At 45.7% G+C, this 19,611-nt stretch overlaps 1 protein-coding gene across 4 annotated transcripts in view; it reads left to right on the top strand.

Annotated features, from left to right (window-relative positions):
- Positions 1-9,544, top strand: part of PLEKHA8 (pleckstrin homology domain containing A8) — a 49,951-nt gene extending 40,407 nt beyond the window's left edge. For 2 of the 4 annotated variants that reach the window (XM_064166979.1, XM_064166980.1), the window contains one exon: positions 3,993-9,544. In XM_064166979.1, coding sequence (XP_064023049.1) covers positions 3,993-4,190 — 198 coding nt within the window. In that variant the 3' untranslated portion in view covers positions 4,191-9,544. The remainder of the gene's footprint in view (positions 1-3,992) is intronic. The other 2 variants (XM_064166982.1, XM_064166981.1) reach the window with 2 other exon arrangements.
- Positions 9,545-19,611: the final 10,067 nt, after the last annotated feature.

Genomic DNA, 19,611 nt, shown 5'->3' with positions numbered 1-19,611 from the left:
TCACATGAAGTATACATGTGTTGATCTGATTGTTTCTGCAGAGAGGGAAAGAGGAAGGGGCAAGGGGAGATGGGGTCAGGAGCCCTCCTGGGGACTCTGTTTCTGGGAAGGGTATTGTGGTTTCTATATTACTTTTAACTTGTCTATAACTGTATCTATTTGTGTGTATCTGCATGTATATTGTGCTAAGCTCTGAGTTGTTGGGAACAGTAATATTCCTAACTGTATATATTTGTGTATCTGCTTGTATATTGTGCTAAGCTCTGAGTTGTTGGGAACAGTAATATTCCCAACTGTATCTATTTGTGTGTGTCTGCTTGTGTATTGTGCTAAGCTCTGAGTTGTTGGGAACAGTAATATTCCCAACTGTATCTATTTGTGTGTGTCTGCTTGTGTATTGTGCTAAGCTCTGAGTTGTTTGGAACAGTAATATTCCTAACTGTATCTATTTGTGTGTGTCTGCTTGTGTATTGTGCTAAGCTCTGAGTTGTTTGGAACAGTAATATTCCTAACTGTATATATTTGTGTGTGTCTGCTTGTGTATTGTGCTAAGCTCTGAGTTGTTGGGAACAGTAATATTCCCAACTGTATCTATTTGTGTGTGTCTGCCTGTGTATTGTGCTAAGCTCTGAGTTGTTTGGAACAGTAATATTCCTAACTGTATATATTTGTGTATCTGCTTGTATATTGTGCTAAGCTCTGAGTTGTTGGGAACAGTAATATTCCTAACTGTATATATTTGTGTGTCTGCTTGTATATTGTGCTAAGCTCTGAGTTGTTGGGAACAGTAATATTCCTAACTGTATATATTTGTGTGTCTGCTTGTATATTGTGCTAAGCTCTGAGTTGTTGGGAACAGTAATATTCCCAACTGTATCTATTTGTGTGTGTCTGCCTGTGTATTGTGCTAAGCTCTGAGTTGTTGGGAACAGTAATATTCCTAACTGTATCTATTTGTGTATCTGCTTGTATATTGTGATAAGCTCTAAGTTGTTGGGAATAGAGAAGGGTGATAAAGCTGGTGAGGGGCCTGGAACACAAACCCTATGAGGAGAGACTGAGGGAGCTGGGGGTGTGCAGCCTGCAGAAGAGGAGGCTCAGGGCAGACCTCATTGCTCTCTACAACTACCTGAAGGGAGGCTGTAGCCAGGTGGGGGGTGGCCTCTTCTCCCAGACAACCAACAACAGAACAAGGGGACACAGTCTCAAGTTGTGCTGGGGGAAGTCTAGGCTGGATGTTAGGAGGATGTTCTTGCCAGAGAGAGTGATTGGCATTGGAATGGGCTGCCCAGGGAGGTGGTGGAGGCACCGTCCCTGGAGGTGTTGAAGCAAAGCCTGGCTGAGGCACTTAGTGCCATGGTCTGGTTGACTGGCTAGGGCTGGGTGCTAGGTTGGCCTGGATGATCTTGGAGGTCTCTTCTAACCTGGTTGATTCTATGATAACAGTAATATTCCCAACTGTATCTGTTTGTCTGTATCTGCTTGTATATTGTGTATATTCTATAGAATCACTACATTTAATATTACTATTCCCAACAATAAGTGTAGCTTCATTCCTTAACTTTCAGCTGGCTTAGTCTGGGTGATTTCCTTAAGCGTGGGGAGTGAGCAACTCCCAAACTGTCACAATGTGACCTTATGTGGTGTGTGATTAATCACCTGTGTTTAAAATTCTGAGCATTGAAATGAATAGATCCCTTTGTCAGAGCTTATTCTGAAGGTGAGGATTGCAGTTAGCACTGTGCTTAGTACTGGGCCTTGAGAGTGGAGCCAGATTTCTGGAAGCAGAGCAGATGGATTGCACTTGCATAAAGTTCTTTGTTCGTGATGTGTTTTTTTCCAGCACAGTCTTGCGTGGCTATTAAATGGGGAAATGAGGGCTTGAAGGTGCTTTTTGGAGGACTGATGTGTCTTTGAATGTGGGCGTTCAAGAAGGGTTAGCACAGGGAGTTAAGCAGGGGAGGTCAGCGGGAGGAAAGGGTTTAATTTTTGTCCTGTCTGGCAGCTCCCTCTTGTGGCTGCCACTGGAAATTGCCAAAAGGAGAGTCTCGTCCAGGCAATCACAGTATCATCACAGAGAGTGATTTCTCATTGGAATGGGCTGCCCACGGAGGTGGTGGAGGCACCGTCCCTGGGGGTCTTCAAGAAAAGACTGGATGAGGCACTTAGTGCCATGGTCTAGTTGATTGGTTAGGGCTGGGTGCTAGGTTGGACTGGATGATCTTGGAGGTCTCTTCCAACCTGGCTGATTCTATGATCATCAGGGTTGGAAGAGACCTCATAGATCATCAAGTTCAACCCTAATCGTGACAGAGAGAAACAGAAACAGTGGGGAGAGCTTTCTAAAGAGCGTTTCAGTGCTCAAATGTGTGACACTGGGTTGGGAACTTTCCTAAACGACTGCCTTTTTGGGGCCAGTATTAATTTTTAGTGTAGGATGTGATGGTTTGGGAGTTACCCTTCCCCTCCCTCCCCCTTATGAAATCGCCCAGACTGGACTCAGCTGGCTGAAAGTTAAGGAATGAAGCTTTATGTTTACAGCTTAGCACAACATACAAGCAGATGTTTACAACATTTACAGCTATATACAGAAATAGACAAGTTAAAAAAGTAATACAGAAACCAGAGTGCCCAGGAGGGGCTCCCAACCTCCCTTCCACCTTCTTTCCAGCCCTCTGCCTTATCTCAGAGTTTGCCTTAGGTGCAAGGTGAGTTTGGAGGATCAGCAAGGGGCATTAGAAGCAGAAGGATTAGTTACACAGAAGCAGCCCAGGGAGAAACACAGACTCTGAGACAGACAGACACACACTGTTACTATCTATATCTATGTTCTTATTTTTATGCATCTCAGCAAGCCTATGAGTGTGAGTGCAGCAGACATCAGCATTGTTTTTGTTTCACAGCCTATCATCCAGTTTTTCTCATTAAAATATTCCAGTTAGCCTCAAACCAGCATTTCTACAAGATATGATATACAGACAATTCCTAAAAATCAGGTCTCTCTGAAGAGGTCTTAAACTGAGAATCTGTGTGGAGATAGTAGTGAGGCTAGCATGGATTTATTACTTTCCCTCCCAGTAAAAAAAACTTAGCATATGTACAGGTGCATAGAATCATAGAATCAACCAGGGAAGAGACCTCCAAGATCACAGTATCACAGTATCATTAGGGGTTGGAAGAGACAGGCCAACCTAGCACCCAGCCCTAGCTAATCAACTAGACCATGGCACTAAGTGCCTCAGCCAGGCTTTTCTTGAACATCTCCAGGGGCGGTGCCTCCACCACCTCCCTGGGCAGCCCATTCCAATGCCAATCACTCTCCCTGCCAACAAATTCCTCCTAACATCCAGTCTGTACTTTCCCTGGCATAACTTGAGACTGTGTCCCCTTATTCTACTGCTGGTTGCCTGGGAGAAGAGTCCACCCCCTACCTGGCTACAACCTCCCTTCAGGTAGTTGTAGACAGTAATGAGGTCTGCCCTGAGCCTCCTCTTCTCCAGGCTGCACACCCCCAGCTCCCTCAGTCTCTCCTCATAGGGTTTATGTTCCAGGCCCCTCACCAGCTTTGTTGCCCTTCTCTGGACATGTTCCAGCACCTCAACATCTCTGTTGAATTGAGGGGCCCAGAACTGGACACAGTACTCAAGGTGTGGTCTGACCAGTGCTGAGTACAGGGGCAGAATAACCTCCTTTGTCCTGCTGGCCACACTGCTCCTGATGCAGGCCAGGATGCCATTGGCTTTCTTGGCCACCTGGGCACACTGCTGGCTCATCTTCAGCTACTATCTACCAGCAGCCCCATAAACACACTGAAGTGGTGCTAGGTTGGACTGGATGAGCTTGGAGGTCTCTTTCAACCTGGTTGATTCTATGATTCAATTCTATGATTCATTAAGTGCAAAGAGAGATGTCTTAGAAGTTTTTCAAGACTTTAGTTGGATTTCTTTTGCTGTTTTGTTTTGCAACTGTTAAAGCTTTGATTCTTCTCCCAGTTAGCTTTAAGGGCAGCTCCAACATATGAAGACTTCGTGGCAGCTTTGTCTGTAGAGGAGTGTGATCCTCAGGAAGAAACATTTTACAAAGGAATGCAGAGGGACCTCAACATTTATTTACCAGCTATGGAAAAGCAGCTAAATATCTTGGACACTCTCTATGAAATACATGGTTTGGAGTCAGACGAAGTGGTATGACTACAGCAAGACTGTGTCTTAAAAATTCAGGGACTGTGTCTGTTAACAGAGATTTCTTTTTGAGTGTTTTAACATTGTTTCTGTGCATTGTATCTTTTTAGGTGGGAAGGGTGTTGTGAGTGTTTTTGGGGAAGGGTATGTATGATGATTTTTTTTCCTCTCTAATTATTTTGAGTGTAAAGGCAGAGGTACTGTTTCTCTTTGGGTCATAACTGTGTCCGTGCTGAATGTTTGTGACCATTTCTCTCCTACCTGTGTGCATCTCTTTTTTTTTTTCCCCTCTTCAGCTCATAAAAGTAACAGAGCAAAATTTGGCCTTTGCTCCTGTACCTTAGAGGCACAGTATAGTCATTGGGATGTTAACATAGTGTGCTGGCTCTGGATCTTCCCATGCCCTGTGCCCACTCCCTGTGATGTATGAGGACAGAGGTATTGTTATTGTTCCCTAGGTGGGTAACCAGTTATTGTTACCCTGGTGGCAAGGGTAGCTAAATACCAGCACATAAGTGACATGGGGAGTTTGTCCCTTACTTTGGAGCTTTTTAATGCAACACTTCCCCAGATATTAGAGATCTTCACCACAGGTGTTATGTGGCTGGTGGTCTCAGCTCCCCCAGGAACCAGCCTTTGAAACTGGGTGTTATGTTCCCTGACTAGCTCCCACACCATGCCACAAACTCCCTGTCAATTCCTGCCAGTGGAGAAATGAAATTGTGCTGGCACAGGCTGACAGCATTCCTTTTAATCTCAACAGTGCTTTACACAAGCAGGAAGTGAAGATCATGACCATCATCCTGGTTTGTTGAGATTTTATTGTGGGGTTTTTTTTTTCTGTTTTAGGAGTTGGGTTTTTGTGAAATCAGATTCACACAAAACCCATCATACTTGCTTTTAAACTGAGTACAGCTAGCAGTTTAAAAAGCAGACTTCATTAAAATACTTTCTAAGCTGCCATTATGGAAATGAAAATGGACCTGAATTAAGTCAAGTGTAGAGGAAGCTAGAATTTGTCGTGGAGCTGTTGTACATTGGGACAATTGCAAATGTCAAGATCTCAAATTATGTCAAGGTGACTGGAAATTAAGAAAGTTAGATCTGCCCTTTTCCCCATTTTGGTGGTGCAGATGAAAAATGTGCTCCTTAAAGCTGTTGCTGTTAATGGCTTCAAAGTCTTTATTATTTGAGATGGTTAAGGACAAAATTCCTAGATGTGTTGATGGTTAAAAGGCTGAGAGTTGCTGGCTGCCCATTCAAGGCTTAAACTTTGCTAATGAGATGATTAGAATGAGTAAGTCTTCATTAAGATGCTTAGAATGAGGAAGACTTCTCCTATATTTAGGAGAAGTCAGTGTTAGCACACTCACAGGAGAAGTACTGACTTCTAGGCTAAAAACTGTGCTCTCACTGAAGCGACTCTACTGCTCTGCGTTGTTCTGACTGGAGCCTCTCTGCACATCAATTACTTGAGCCTTTCTAAAGGGCTTATCATTGTGAGCTTTTAGAAAAGCATATGGAGCTTGAAGAAAAGACCAAACCTCACAGTTGGTGTGTAAAACAGGACACCAGGACTTTAATTTGGCATTCAAACAGTGTGACTTCCTTGTTCCTGTGATGTAATGCCTATTGGTAGTTCCTACATGCTCCAAGAGGAATCAGAAGGATGGGAGGGAGGGGTTGTATTAAAAAACAAATTCTTCATTTAAGTAGTCTATATTCTTGTCTGAGTAAAAAGTCAATACTCTGATCAAAGCTCCATTCAGTTATTTCACTACTTGCACTGCTAAAGTGAAAAGGAGGCCTTCTTCTAAGCATGACTGCAAAGAAACTACTCCTGTAACAGAATAACCAACTCTCCACCCATTTTCTTTCCCCAAGGTTTACAGCTATTATGTGGGAAATGTTGCTGCAATAGATTTAAGCTGAGTGGTCTGGCAAGGTAAGGGAGACCACATTTCCACACAGCCTCACCTGGAGCAGGAAGAGATCTCTTCTGTAGAAATGAACTGTCAGATTGTGACGAAAATTGGCTTCTGTTTTTGCTCTAAGCTTTTCCAGTAGCAGGGATGCATATTCAGCACTTAGTCTGGGAGGTGTTTGGAGGTTTTCTGTTTGTTTAGTTTGGTGTAGGGTTTTTTTTAACCAGCAGGAGAACAACTAGTTTGTTAGGACTGAGTCAGACTTGATGCTTGGTCCAAAAAGTCAGGAAGCTTTATTTCATAGGCGGAGAACTTACCGGCTTCATTGGGCCATTAGCTTCAGCAGTTACTAACTTCTACCATTCTTTTCTTCTAACCAGTGCAGTGGTCCACACTGCATATCCTCTAATCAGCATGGCATCCTGCCTTGGAGCAGGTTTTCTCTTCTTACTCTTCTGTGTAAAGTTGTTCTTTCTGAACTCGAATTGGTGCTTGAGAACATTCTTAGGAGTCTATGGCTTCTGCACACCTCTGTGTGCTTGTGATTAAACAGAGGACTTGTAGAGAAGGAATTGGGCAAAGTCTCCTTGCCTTCACAACTTGTTCTTAACCATGCACTTCTAAGACTTGTGAATGCTCTCTTTCCAGTCAAAGCACCACTGACAAAGAAACCTATGCAGAATGCTGCAAAGCTGAACTCCAGGTTATACCTCTAAGCATGAGTCAGATGATCGAGTGGAAGCAAATATATGGCTAGGAAACTCATGTGGGTTTTTTTCCCCTCTGTAATGTCAGCTTGGCAAAGCAGAGAGGATTGCTTTTGATTTTAGTAATTGTAGAGAACCTGCAACTAACTGCTGGCCTTGAAATGTAGACTCAGAGAGAAAGTGGATGTGCTCTGTTTCATTTGGTTTGTTGATTGGTTAAGGTTGCTTGGCCGTTTTGTAATGAACAGATGACTCTTATACTGATAGAGCTCCACCTGTCCCTCAGATAGCAGCACCTTTGCTCTGTCTACTTTACATGAACTGCTTTGGTTTCTTAAACTGCACTAGCCTGGAGTTTTGCATCCCTTTCCTTTAGAAATGCTTTTGGCTGTTTCCTTCAATGTCTTAACAGTTGCCTATTCTCAGGGATTTTACATAGCCATGGCAAAATAAGAGTAGTCACAGCCTTGCCCCAGGGGAATAAGGTGGCTTGCTTTGTGAAATCAGTATAACTGAGTGTAGCACTCTGGTACAGTGGTGTAGTACTGGTACAGTACAGGAGTGTAGAACTGCTACAGTGTATGACACTGACAGTGTCTATGCAGTGCACATCCTTGCTGGGACATGGTAAATCCCAAGCAATCTGATAGAAGTGCTGTCTAGGGCTGAATAATGGCAGTCAGCATCTTTGGATAGAGATCATACACACATCTGTGCAGCATAGTGCTGTTGGCATTAGAGCAGAGCTCTGAAATGATTCCAGTCAAGTCCTGCTTAGCATTTGGGAGGCTTTTATTTATTTTATTTATTTTGCTCTTAAAAAACAAACACACCACCCCACAACTAAGTTCTGGAGCCTCCTCTGCTCTTTTAAGACTCCATACTTGGTTGCATGTAGAAATTCTTTGTCATTACAGTTGCAGAATATGATCTGGATGCTCAAGTGCTAACTTAAGGAGTCATTGAAGCAGCCCATCCTGACACTGTTGTCATGTGGGTCTGCCTTTACTGGGTGCACTTAAAGGTAAGGGCCATATACCTTCACTTACAGGCTTGCTTTAAAGCATCATCAAGATGGAGGTTACAACTGCTTGCTTTAAAAACGTTTCATAGCTTGAAAAGTGTCATTTGGTTAGCTGGATGTATAAAAAGTACGCCCAAAATATGCTCCAGTTGTTTGCAGCCTGCTTTGGCAACAGGGTGTGGACCATTACAGGGCCTTCTAACCCTTTCTTTTCATTATCACTTTGGGGAACTTTAAACTGCCTTTCAGACACAGGAAAGATGATTAACCTATTCCTACCTGGATGTCTTTCTCTCTTTTTCCATCTTGTCCCCACTCCTACCATTCTTTCTGTTGTCATCTGCTTTGATACCAGCGATGCTATTAAGTCAAAGCATCTCTCCATAAGAGCACAAAGCAGGAAGTTTTGTAAGTGATGCAAATGTAAACTTGGAAAATCAGACCTGAATTCTTTGGCAGGCAACCAAATGTACAATCAGACAGAGAATGTGTGGCTTTTATCTGAAGTTCTTCCCTGGTTTGATGGCTTTTTGCCAGGAAAACCACACTACTTTGAACTTCTAACTTCACCAATGAAGTTTAAATTGGGACACTTCAGACTTGGTAGTCCTACCTCTTTAGAGTGAATGCACAGGGATTATTTTTTTTTAAACAGAGTTTTTTCCTCTCTTCTCTTGCCTACATAGTGCAGATAACAAAACAAAAGGATAAGAGGGGTCGGAATAACTGAATTCATGCCTCTCTGCTACCTTCTGTAGCCCCTTGGTGAACAAACCTGACAAACTACTGCATATTTCAAGCAATATAAAATCACCCTCCTGCAGAAAGGAGCATCATAGCATGCTTACTGTCTCTGAACAAGCCCAGGCAGTAGCTGGTCCAGCTCACAGTTCACACAAGGCTTTAAGCACTTGCTTTGAGGTTAGAACACAGGCATACACTTCACTTAATGTGTACAACCTTCCCACTGGCACGCAGCTATTCAAAATGTGGTCTTTGACTCTCAACTTCAATATCCCTTTCTTGGTATAGAATTCCTTCCCTTGGATACTCCAGATGTGCTAGAGGTGGAATTAAAACCCCAACATTAAACTTCCTTGTTTTCATGTCCTGACTTCTGCTTAACGCTGTTTGTTAACTGCATTTTGCAACGCAGCATTCAGGAGGTCCAAAACTTTAAACGTTCAGGATGGCTTTAGATAAAGGAATTGAGACTTGTGTCTGCTTTGGACTAAGCAAGTCAATTGCATTCCAGAGTAGCATGACTAAACTGAAGACCAAAGCAGATTGCTTTTATGACTCCCTTTTGGGTTTGTTGTTTTTAAGCAAATTTTGGGTATGTGTTTTGTCACTGTCAAGCTGACCTTGCTGCAAGCATTACTTACATGTCATGTAAGTGTACAAAACACATTACATCCATACTGAAGTACACTTAAAGACTTAAAGAAGGTATATTGCCTCACACTTTGCATTTTCTTAATTCTAAGGGCTTGGTCATGCCCCAACAATCACCTCTTCTGCTGTAAGCATTGCACAAATTAGGCTGTCATAAGCAATTTGGTCCAGAATACCTGGGAGTTTCCAGTCTGTCTTGTCTTTCAAAACATACATCATCTGCCCCTTCTTTTAAAGTATTGTTAAGACCTTTGTCAGACTTTTGTATTATTGTATTATAATAAACTTATTTTAAATAAGCATGGTTTTAAATCTCACTGTCTCCTGTTTCTTTCATTACAAAAGAGGGCCTAAAGTCCTCTTCAGGGCTGTGTCTCTCTAGGTACTGTGTAAACAGTCAAAACCACTCTGGTTTTGTTTCATGAAAGCTACCTGTATGTATCTCTGTGTGAAGAATGTTGACACACACAGAGCCTTTGTATGAAGAATGTGGGTGCACAGTTTTGGTTATGAGAATAAAAGCTATGTCAGGCATATGTTTGTGGGTCCTTGGGCAGTGTAAATATGTGAGGGCTGTGGTTACAAAAGCCTGGCAGTGTGAGAGGAATGTAGAATTGTCCTTCTTTTGCTGCACTTGAATCTTCTCCACAGAGATTTCAATGGCTGTAGGAGCTCCTTTGTGGTCACCTTGAGCTGCAGAACTTCTGTGTGCTCCTTAATTAATGTGAGTGCAATGTCTCCCTTTTCCACCTCTTTCTCTTTGTATAAACACAAAAGGTGCGTACCTGATCTGTGATAACCTGATTATTCCTCTAGCAAGTGCAAGTCTCTCTGTTTAAAGACAGCATCCAGGTGGACATCTGTGAGTAATCATCTCAGTTGGAGGAGAGCAGATGAAACTGAGTCCCTACCTGTGCCTGACCATCTTGGGGCCAGGAGAGAGGCTGCGTTTTTCCTGTTGCAGCAAGCAGCAGTGCTCAGCTACAGCTAGCTGGTTTCTGTGGGTTACAGGAGACTCTGAACCCTTCTACTTGTGCTAAGCCCCAAAGCATCAGTAAGGGCAGGACCCCCAGACTGTCCCCCTCTAGCTTCCTTCACAATCCTTGTATCTCACCTGCTGGGGCTGAGCTGGTGGTTAGCTGGTATCTTGGTGATGGATGAATAGTTTAGAAGGCCTTCCAGGGCAGACATCACATCACTCCTCTTTTAACACTCCAGGGTTTTGTTCATCTTCTTCCTAAGGAAAGAAGCAGGTTTTCAGGGTTGTGAGACCCTGGCAGTACCAGCTGAATAACAACAGTTAGAAACAACATCAACCAGGTTGGAAGAGATCTCTGAGCTCATCCAGTCCAACCTAGCACCCAGCCCTAGCCAATCAGCCAGACCATGGCACTAAGTGCCCCATCCAGGCTTTTCTTAACACCTCCAGGGAAGGCAACTCCACCACTTCCCTGGGCAGCCCATTCCAATGCCAATCACTCTCTCTGCCAACAACTTCCTTCTAACATCCAGCCTAGACCTCCAGGGGTGCTGATTTCCCCATCTCCCTGGGCAGCCCATTGCTTTTGTTGCTTAGTTATTGCTGTAGCAGTGCACCACCGTGAGTGCAGGAGTTTCACATGCAGCAGCAGGAGCTAAAAGTGGTGATACTTGTGTCACTTCCAGAGCTGTCAATCAAGGAGCCACTGAGATGCCAATTACCCTGCCAGGGCCCCCAGGGGTCCTGGTGCCAACCAGATGCGTGTGTGCACTTTGTAAGTGTGTACCTCACTGCTTTCAGCAGCTGCACTGGTGTGTGGCCTGTGCAGAGCCCTGTGGTGATGCCAAAGACAACAGGTCACTGCTTACTCAAAATCAAACACATCTGAAATGTCAAAATGTGTTTTGCATCAATTTGTCTTTTACTGAGACTCCTGATCCAGCTCTGGCTTTCTGCCAAAAGAATTTCCAATCAATTTAGCATCTATTTCCAGTGTTGGTGTTGCCAGCTCCTCTGTAGTCTTCAGAGCACAGACATGCCTCACATAGTTTCCTATAGGTCATCATTTTCCACTTGCTTTCTTGCTTAGCAGCTGGTTCTCAACCTCCTTCCTGCAAGCCAGAGGAAGCTGTGTGCTGCACAGCCTCTGCTGCCTTTCCACCACTTGCCTGCCCTGCTTTCTCTCTAAAGTGACATTTGAGCTCTGGTCTCAGGTATTCAACACTCTCTGGGGCCAGCACTCCATGTCCCACACACTTCACGCTGACAACAGCTTTCCTGAAGCCAACAAAACCAGAAGCTTTACCCCAAGAGCAGGATGCACCTACATGTGCAGCAGGGTGCTACAGAGTCATAGAACAGAGTCATACAATTCCATTGGGGTTTTTTTGGTCTGTTTTCTTCTAGGACTTTCCTTGGCTGACTCATTCCAGCCTGTAGTAGAAGATGAAGGTAATGGTGGTGCAGTGTGTTAAAGAAAGCTGAATTGGTTTGCTGAAGTGGAGCTGCAACAGCTTCTACATAAGCACTAGAACAACGGGCAATTTTAGTATCAGAGATCCAGTCAGGTTGGAAGAGACCTCCAAGATCATCCAGCCCAACCTAGCAGCCAGCCCCAGCCAGTGAATCAGACCATGGCACTGAGTGCCCCATACAGGCTTTTTTATAACACCTCCAGGGACAGCAACTCCACCACCTCCCTGGGCAGCCCATTCTAATGCCAATCACTCTCTCTGCCAACAACTTCCTCCTAACATCCAGCCTAGACCTCCTCTGGCACAACTTGAGACTGTGTCCCCTCATTCTCTTGCTGGTTGCCTGGCAGAAGTGACCAACCCCCACCTGGCTACAACCTCCCTTCAGGTAGCTGTAGACAGCAGTTGAGGTTGAATTATGAATGTCTCTGTGGAACCTGTGCCCCTCTGAGTACCATGGTGGCTGGGAGGCTTTCTTGTCAAAACCATGATGGGAGGCAGTTGTCAGGAGCAAGAGGCATGCTCACTCACAGCTTTGTTCTGCTGCCTTTCACCCTTCTCTTGAGGCATTACAAGTCCTGCCTCAGCAGAAGTGCCAGCTAGGGACAGGAATCTTCTCTGCAAGTAGTTGTCAGCTCCTCAGGGGCATGCTGAATGTCACAGCCGCACGTTGGATTGTCAGTACTCAGGGCCAAACCTTGAGTGCTGTGTCCAGGTCTGGGCTCCTCAATTCAAGAGAGCTGTTGAGGTGCTGGAATGTGTCCAGAGAAGGGCAACAAAGCTGGTGAGGGGCCTGGAGCTCAGCCCTGTGAGGAGAGGCTGAGGGAGCTGGGGGTGTGCAGCCTGCAGAAGAGGAGGCTCAGGGCAGAGCTCATTGCTGTCTACAACTACCTGAAGGGAGGTTATAGCCAGGTGGGGTTGGTCTCTTCTGCCAGGCAACCATCAAGAGAACAAGGGGACACAGTCTCAAGTTGTGCTGGGGGAGGTCTAGGCTGGATGTTGTTAGGAAGTTGTTGTCAGAGAGAGTGATTGGCATTGGAATGGGCTGCCCAGGGAGGTGGTGGAGTCACCATCCCTGGCGGTGCTGAAGCAAAGCCTGGCTGAGGCACTTAGTGCCATGGTCTGGTTGATTGTCTAGGGCTGGATGCTAGGTTGGCCTGGATGATCTTGGAGGTGTCTTCCAACTTGATTGTTTCTCTGATTCTATGATTCTCTTCATTTTGCCTCTGCAAGCCATGTCTTGAACACAAAGATATCCTCAATGTTTACTGATGTATGTAAAACCAAAGCCTTCATTACTGAGCCACTGTGCTTCACCTGGTGCCTGTGAGACTAACATATTCCTTTCTCTGGCAGGGGGAGATTGGCAGGCCAGGAAGAAAGGTATGAACAAAGATGCTGCCTCAGAAACCTGTCTCATACTTGGCATGTAGCAGCTGCCAGAGAGCCGTGCAGACAGTAGTTGAATGAGCACTGGCTGGTGCTGAGGTGTAACTGCTTTGTGCTGCTTCCCCTGGTACCCAGGGTGGGTGGTAGGGCTGGGTGCAGGGCTGGAGAGCTGGGCCCTCCTGCTGAATGCAGGAGGAGCAATTAAGTTACTTAGATGTCCTTGGGGCTTGGTTCTTCCTTGCCTATACTCAACTCAAACTCTCTTACGCACTCAGTACAATCTCTGTTGTGCTCTCATACTTGCCCCAAAGGCCAGGCACACCCATTCAGTTCTCCTTGCCATGTCCTTACTCCCTGGCAAACCTGCAGGACATCTTTGCTCATCAAATAATGGGGTAGTGTGGAGCAGAGAACATACAACTCAGACAGCTTAGGGCAGAGCCTGCCAACCCCAGGCCACAACAGGTACAGCTTCTCAGCTTTATTTAGAAGCTATAATCCTGCAGCATTTCACACCAGATGTTGTCTTGCTCCAAAAGACCTGGCATGGAGAAAACCTCTTTGCCCTTCACTGTGCCCACCAAGTCCAATAAGACTGCCAGCTTTACCCCAATGGTCCCACACTTCTACTTTGGAGTTGCTACAGAGCTTGACAACTGGTGAAACGAGAGCAAACCAGTAACTTGTCACTGTGGCCACACTGTGCTTTATGATGGTTTAGCTGAATGTGCTGGCATGTATCAGCTTAGATCTGGCCTTTTATTGTGCTTCTCAACCTGCCTGTCTGTGGGTTTTGACCTGTAGCATACTCATTTCAGCAGCATGCCTCTGAAGTACTGTTTCTTACCCTTAAGCAGTCACCCTCCCCTCTAAACCTGGTAGCAAACTTAAAACCTAAGTAGTCCTCAGGATTATCTTGCTTGACAGTAGCAGTAGTGACAGGCAGGTAAAATGACAAACTGAGTGGAAATGTACAAAAGAAATGGTGCTGCTACCAGGTGTCAGGCTTTCTGGGGTTCTCTATATGTTTGTCCATCAAATAACCTCTGAGAGGAAGGTAGGAGAGGCATGAAGCATCACTTGCCCAGGTGTCTGACTGGCTCAGTGCAGCCTCAGTCAGCTCCTGTGTGGTAAATTTCCTGGGCAAACGTGGCAGATGAAAATGAGAGAGCCAGGGAGCAATGTGAGTTCTCTTCTAAACAAAACTCAGCACTAAAAGGTTTCTGGCCTCCCCATGATGGGGGGTACAATATGAGGTCCCCAGGCTATTCCCTTCTTACTCCACCAAGCTGGGCATGCTCTGGTTAAGGGGCTGAAGGAAAATGAGCCTTTCACATCTGTGTTTCCATATCTGAAGGCAGCACTCAGTGCAGTGGCAAAAGGAGTTGGCTGCCTCTTCCTCTTGGAGGGGGTAATGATGAATAACTGTCAACCCACTCTGCTTACCCCACACAGGGGATGCTGAGGACCCTGAGGTCTCTGGCTCCTCTCCAAGATGAATCCTAAAAGCTTCTTCCCCTGCCTGACATGAGAGCTAAACACATACATCTTGTCACAGGCTTGAATTTAACACTGATGTCAGTTTGTTCATTTATTCAGCGGTGACACTTTAGACTGGCTCAGAGGGTAGTCAGTTGCCAAGTTTCTAAATATACTGAGCACACTGCTGTGTGAGATTAATGTTACCTTCTTTTCCTCCTGGGTGATTTACCACGCTGTTACCTCAGATTCCTGCTCTGTTGAGGCTCTATATTTGTGTTGTCACACACCAGGCAGATAGGCTTCCAGCCACACCTGCAAAACAGCTCAGGCAGTGCTTTGCCCTTCCCTGTGTCCTGCAGGAGAAGCCACAGCCTGGCAGAAGGCTTTTCCTGAAGAGTGTAAGATGCTGCAATGCACTGGCACAGGCTCCCCAAAGAGGTTGTGGAGTCTCCTTCTCTGGAGCCTTTCCAGGCCTGTCTGGCTGTGTTCCTCTGTGATCTGTGTTAGATAGCATTGTCCTGCTCTGGCAGGGGGGGTAGACTTGATCATCTCCTTGGGTCCCTTCCAACCCCCTAACATCTTGTGAGCCTGTGACCTGTGGCATGAAGTTGCCTCCTGCACGACGGCCAAAGAGGCTCCAACCCTACTTAATTGCTTGCCTTTGCTGTGGGAGGCTTTCATGAGTTCAGCTGCATGGTTCTCCTTCTCCCTCCTTTGCAAACACCAAGCAGCAGCCCCCGCAGGGAGAGCTCCTCGTTCAGCAGCACATGGGTGGGGAATCTGCAGCAAATAGATGCTTGCTTAAAATCTCTCTCACCCCAGGACATCATGCCCTGAAATGGGACCCTTCATCAGAGGCACAGGAAACTCACAGGGAGAATTAAAACCCCTAAGAGGACAGAGCTGTAACTCAGTGCTTTTTAAGTGCCAAGATTGTGCTGGGGTCAGAGGGAGGGAAGTAGCCACTAATGTAATTTCCATCAGGAGCACACTCTTCTAATATAATTTGGCCTGGCTACCCTTTCAAACACAGCCTCCTCTCAGCTGGGCTTGTTCAAGGTCATCCTTCTGTGTGCCCCAGTAATTACCAATGCAATGATACACCCACGGGTACTGAGAGAACTGGTGGATGAGGTTGCTAATCCCCTCTGTATTCTATTCCAAAAGCCATGACAGTCTGGTGCAGTCCCCACTGACTGGAAATGCAGAAATATAACTCACATTTTCCAACAGGGTGGTCGGCCTGATGTAGGGCCCATGGCAGGGTGGTCGGAACTGGATGATCCTTGTGGTCCCTTCCAACCCTGACTGATTCTGTGTGCCCAGGCTCTGCACTGCCCTCTCCAGATCTGCAGTGACACCATCCTTCAGCCCAGAGGATCCCAAAGCAGGGTAGTTGGAACTGGATGATCCTTGTGGTCCCTTCCAACCCTGACTGATTCTATGTGCCCAGGCTCTGCACTGCCCTCTCCAGATCTGCAGTGACACCATCCTTCAGCCCAGAGGATCCCAGTTTGCAGCAAAGTGCAATTTTTGGGGTGTATAACTGAATGCATTAAACACAGGTTTTTTTTCACTGACCATGTTCCTTAAAGACATAAAACCACTCATCTGCTTAGGCATTGCTCCTTTTTTCTCTTTGGTGAAGGTTTGCTGCTGCTGAGAGGGTCTGCAAGTTGCACAGCCTCTTACCAGATCAGCAAGCAGCAGTTCCTCTGATTTACATGCACTAGTTGCCTGCTTTAGTTGTCTTTCTGACAGCACCTTACGTTGCCTGTAGCAGAGTTCAATAGCTCAGTGGTTTCCTTCCAGGGAAGGGATATAGGCTGGATGTTAGGAGGAAGTTCTTCCCAGAGAGAGTGATTGGCATTGGAATGGGCTGCCCAGGGAGGCAGTGGAGTTGCTGTCCCTGGAGGTGTTGAAGAAAAGCCTGGCTGAGGCACTTAGTGCCATGGTCTAGTTGATTGGCTAGGGCTGGGTGCTAGGTTGGCCTGGATGATGTTGGAGGTCTCTTCCAACCTGGTTGATTCTATGGTTCTATGTTACTATGATTTGCTTTGTTTGCTGTGTCCATCTCCTTAGGTAAAAGCCATTAGAGAAAGAACTTGCAAGTCTATCACAAAGTTCCCTCTGTTGCCTCACCCTTGGTGAATTCAAACTTGATTTTTCCAATAACTCTTTGAAGATCTCCTTACAGCATCCACTTGCCAGCATGATACACTTGAGTATTATCAAAGGATCAAAGAACAGCACTGATTTACTTCTCTAGGGCTTATTTTGGTCTTCTGTTTTAATGCATGCCCTGACTGTATGTGAAAGCAGGAGTGCCAAAGCTATTGAATTGTCCTCCAAAGCTGCTAAGAGGGAACATTACTCCTACCACTCATCAACAGCTGATGCTCAAGGATAGTGCTGTTCTGGGGGATACCCAATTTAAGGGTAACCACAAATCCCCTCTCCCCTTGTCCATATCAGCAGGACTGAAATGGAAATTGCACCATGTGAATTTAATAGACACTGAACTTGGGTTCTTTAAGCAGCCATCCTTTAAAAAGGTAAAAACTGTGGCCAAGGGGCTTTGCTGTGAAGTTTGTGGGGCTGTGACATGCAGAAGAGGTTGGAAAAGGAATGGTGTGTGAGGCTGAAAAAGAAGTTGACAAAACCCAGAGCAGGAAGGATGTTGCAGGGTTTTGGACAAGCTGAAAGGGGTTTATGGGCATTGGTGATGACAAGAGGAACAAAGAAAGGAGAGGAGCTGCATGGCTAGATTTATGAGCAGGGATGGAGTTGGCAGCTATGGTTTTGAGCTATTTGAAACTGAGACATGACGTAGGCGTTTGGGAAGCTAGAGGTGAGTGCCACAGAAGCAGAGCTTTTAGAAAGGACAGGCAGAAAAATACACCACTCCAAAGACCCATCCATTCTCTTGCTGTCAGTGCACTTCCATTTACCCTGGGCACAGACAGCACTACCTTTTCCTGCATGCCCTGCAGTACACAAACCCTCAGGAGGACAAAATTGCTAACTGCTGCTGCAAGGAAGTTGTGCTGGGGGAGGTCTAGGCTGGATGTTAGGAGGAAGTTGTTGGCAGAGAGAGTGATTGGCATTGGAATGGGCTGCCCAGGGAGGTGGTGAAGTTGCCATCCCTGGTGTTCAAGAAAAGACTGGATGAGACACTTAGTGCCATGGTCTAGTTGATAAGTGCTAGGTTGGACTGGATGATCTTGGAGGTCTCCTCCAACTTGGTTGATTCTATGATTCTATGATTCTATGAAAGCCTGGGTACCAGCTGCTAGGAACGACTGAACCCAGGGTGAAAACGTTGCCATTCCCATCATCCAGCAACACTCAATGCAATTGCTTTCTGCTTTGCAGCCTCTGGTGGGAGTTACAAACCAACCAGCAGAAGAAGCTGGAGAAGATATTCCCCCAAACTGCAGCCCAGGCCATTACTAAAATTAGTCCTGGTGCTGTTGATTCTGACCAGAAGTCAAGGGAAGCAGCAGCTTTCTGCACAGTGTGTTGCGTGGCTCTGAGAACAGGCTTGGGGATACATATTGTGGCCGTTTGAGCTGATCCTCTAGCTCAGACATAGGGGAGAGATGAACATTCCAGGGATAGGCCACATAAATGGCAACAAGAGATAAATTAATATCATTTCATTGGAGCATCAAGAACTTAATGTCTAGAAGCACAGTTTGTTCTCCCCCTTGTCCCGCTGGCTTCGGCTGCTGCAGCTTCGCCTATCTTCCCCAGCTGCTGTTTTGGCTCCCAGGCTGTGCCCACTGGTGTGCCTGAACAGAGACAGATCCAGTAGTGGGGAGAAGAGCCAGCAGGCCTGGGAGAGAAGGCACTGACCTTTTCCTTCCCCTGCATCCTAAACCAATATTTTAAAACTGCATTGTTAAAGCTGAAGTTTCAAGAGAGTGATTGGCATTGGGGTGGGCTGCCCAGGGAGGTGGTGGAGCTGCTTTCCCTGGAGGAGTCCAAGCAAAGCCTGGGTGAGGCACTTAGTGCCATGGTCTAGTTGATTAGCCAGAGCTTGGTGCTAGGTTGGCCTGGATGAGCTTGAAGATCTCTTCCAAACTTCTTGATTCTGTGATTCTAAGTCAAATACATGAAAGCAAGGACACAACAGAACTAAGGCAGCATAATTTATTGTCAGGAGCTGCTAATACATGCAGTAGGTAACTACATATATTTAATCATATATTCAGTGCAAGCTGGATCTTTCCTATACATGTAACACAGTGCATGGCACAAGACCACAGCAGGTTTGCATTTGTCTAGAGCTGCATACTAACAGTTAGAAAACTTCCCCCAAGAGCATTTGCTGCTACAAAAGGCCTAGGAACTAACTACCCCAATTCACTTTTGAATCAGTCTTGGCACAGTGTGCTAAGAGCCTCAGAGAAGAAGGGAGAATAGTTCACAGCAGACCAGGTACCAGCCAGCTGAAGAATCCCCAGGTGATGATAAAGCAGGTGTGCCACAGATAAGGAGGAAGGATTTCCTCCATAGATGCTCTATACTTTCCAGATGCCTTTCTCATGCTTTATCATCTGAGGGGAACAAGGCAGCAATGATAGTAAGAATCTTGTTTCATGCCTCCTTTTGTTCAATATGTCTTATGTTGCTTTCTTCTAAGCTTTTAAAGCTGTTTCCTTAAATCTGCTGAGCAGTTCATGCTGTACTAATAAAGTCCACTTAAAATGAGTACTTGGTCAGTGTTTTCTGACTGGATTGATATCCCTGGTCTCAAACATGTGCAGCACAGTACAATTTCACTTCACAACTTCCTCTTTACATCTCCTACCCTTCCTGCACTGAGCTTTGCAACTCCAACGTCTTTTGAAGGTAGGAGCTTTTGAAAATGAAATGACTTAAAACTGAAGGTGAAGGGTTGCTGGGAGTACCAAATTCCCAGTCTTTTGGGGAGTAGAGATCAACTCCTTGGGGAAAGTGAGGGGTTCAAATGAAGCTTCTCCAAGTCCAAGAAGGCAACACCCAGCAGATGCTGCCAGAGATTCGAGCCAGAGGGTTAGCCAGCCAGA

This window comes from Pogoniulus pusillus, chromosome 28 (genome assembly GCF_015220805.1).
Source record: "Pogoniulus pusillus isolate bPogPus1 chromosome 28, bPogPus1.pri, whole genome shotgun sequence".
NCBI classification, from domain to species: Eukaryota; Metazoa; Chordata; class Aves; order Piciformes; family Lybiidae; genus Pogoniulus; species Pogoniulus pusillus.
Note: the sequence above shows the minus strand (reverse complement) of the source record. Positions and strands in the feature narration are given on the sequence as shown.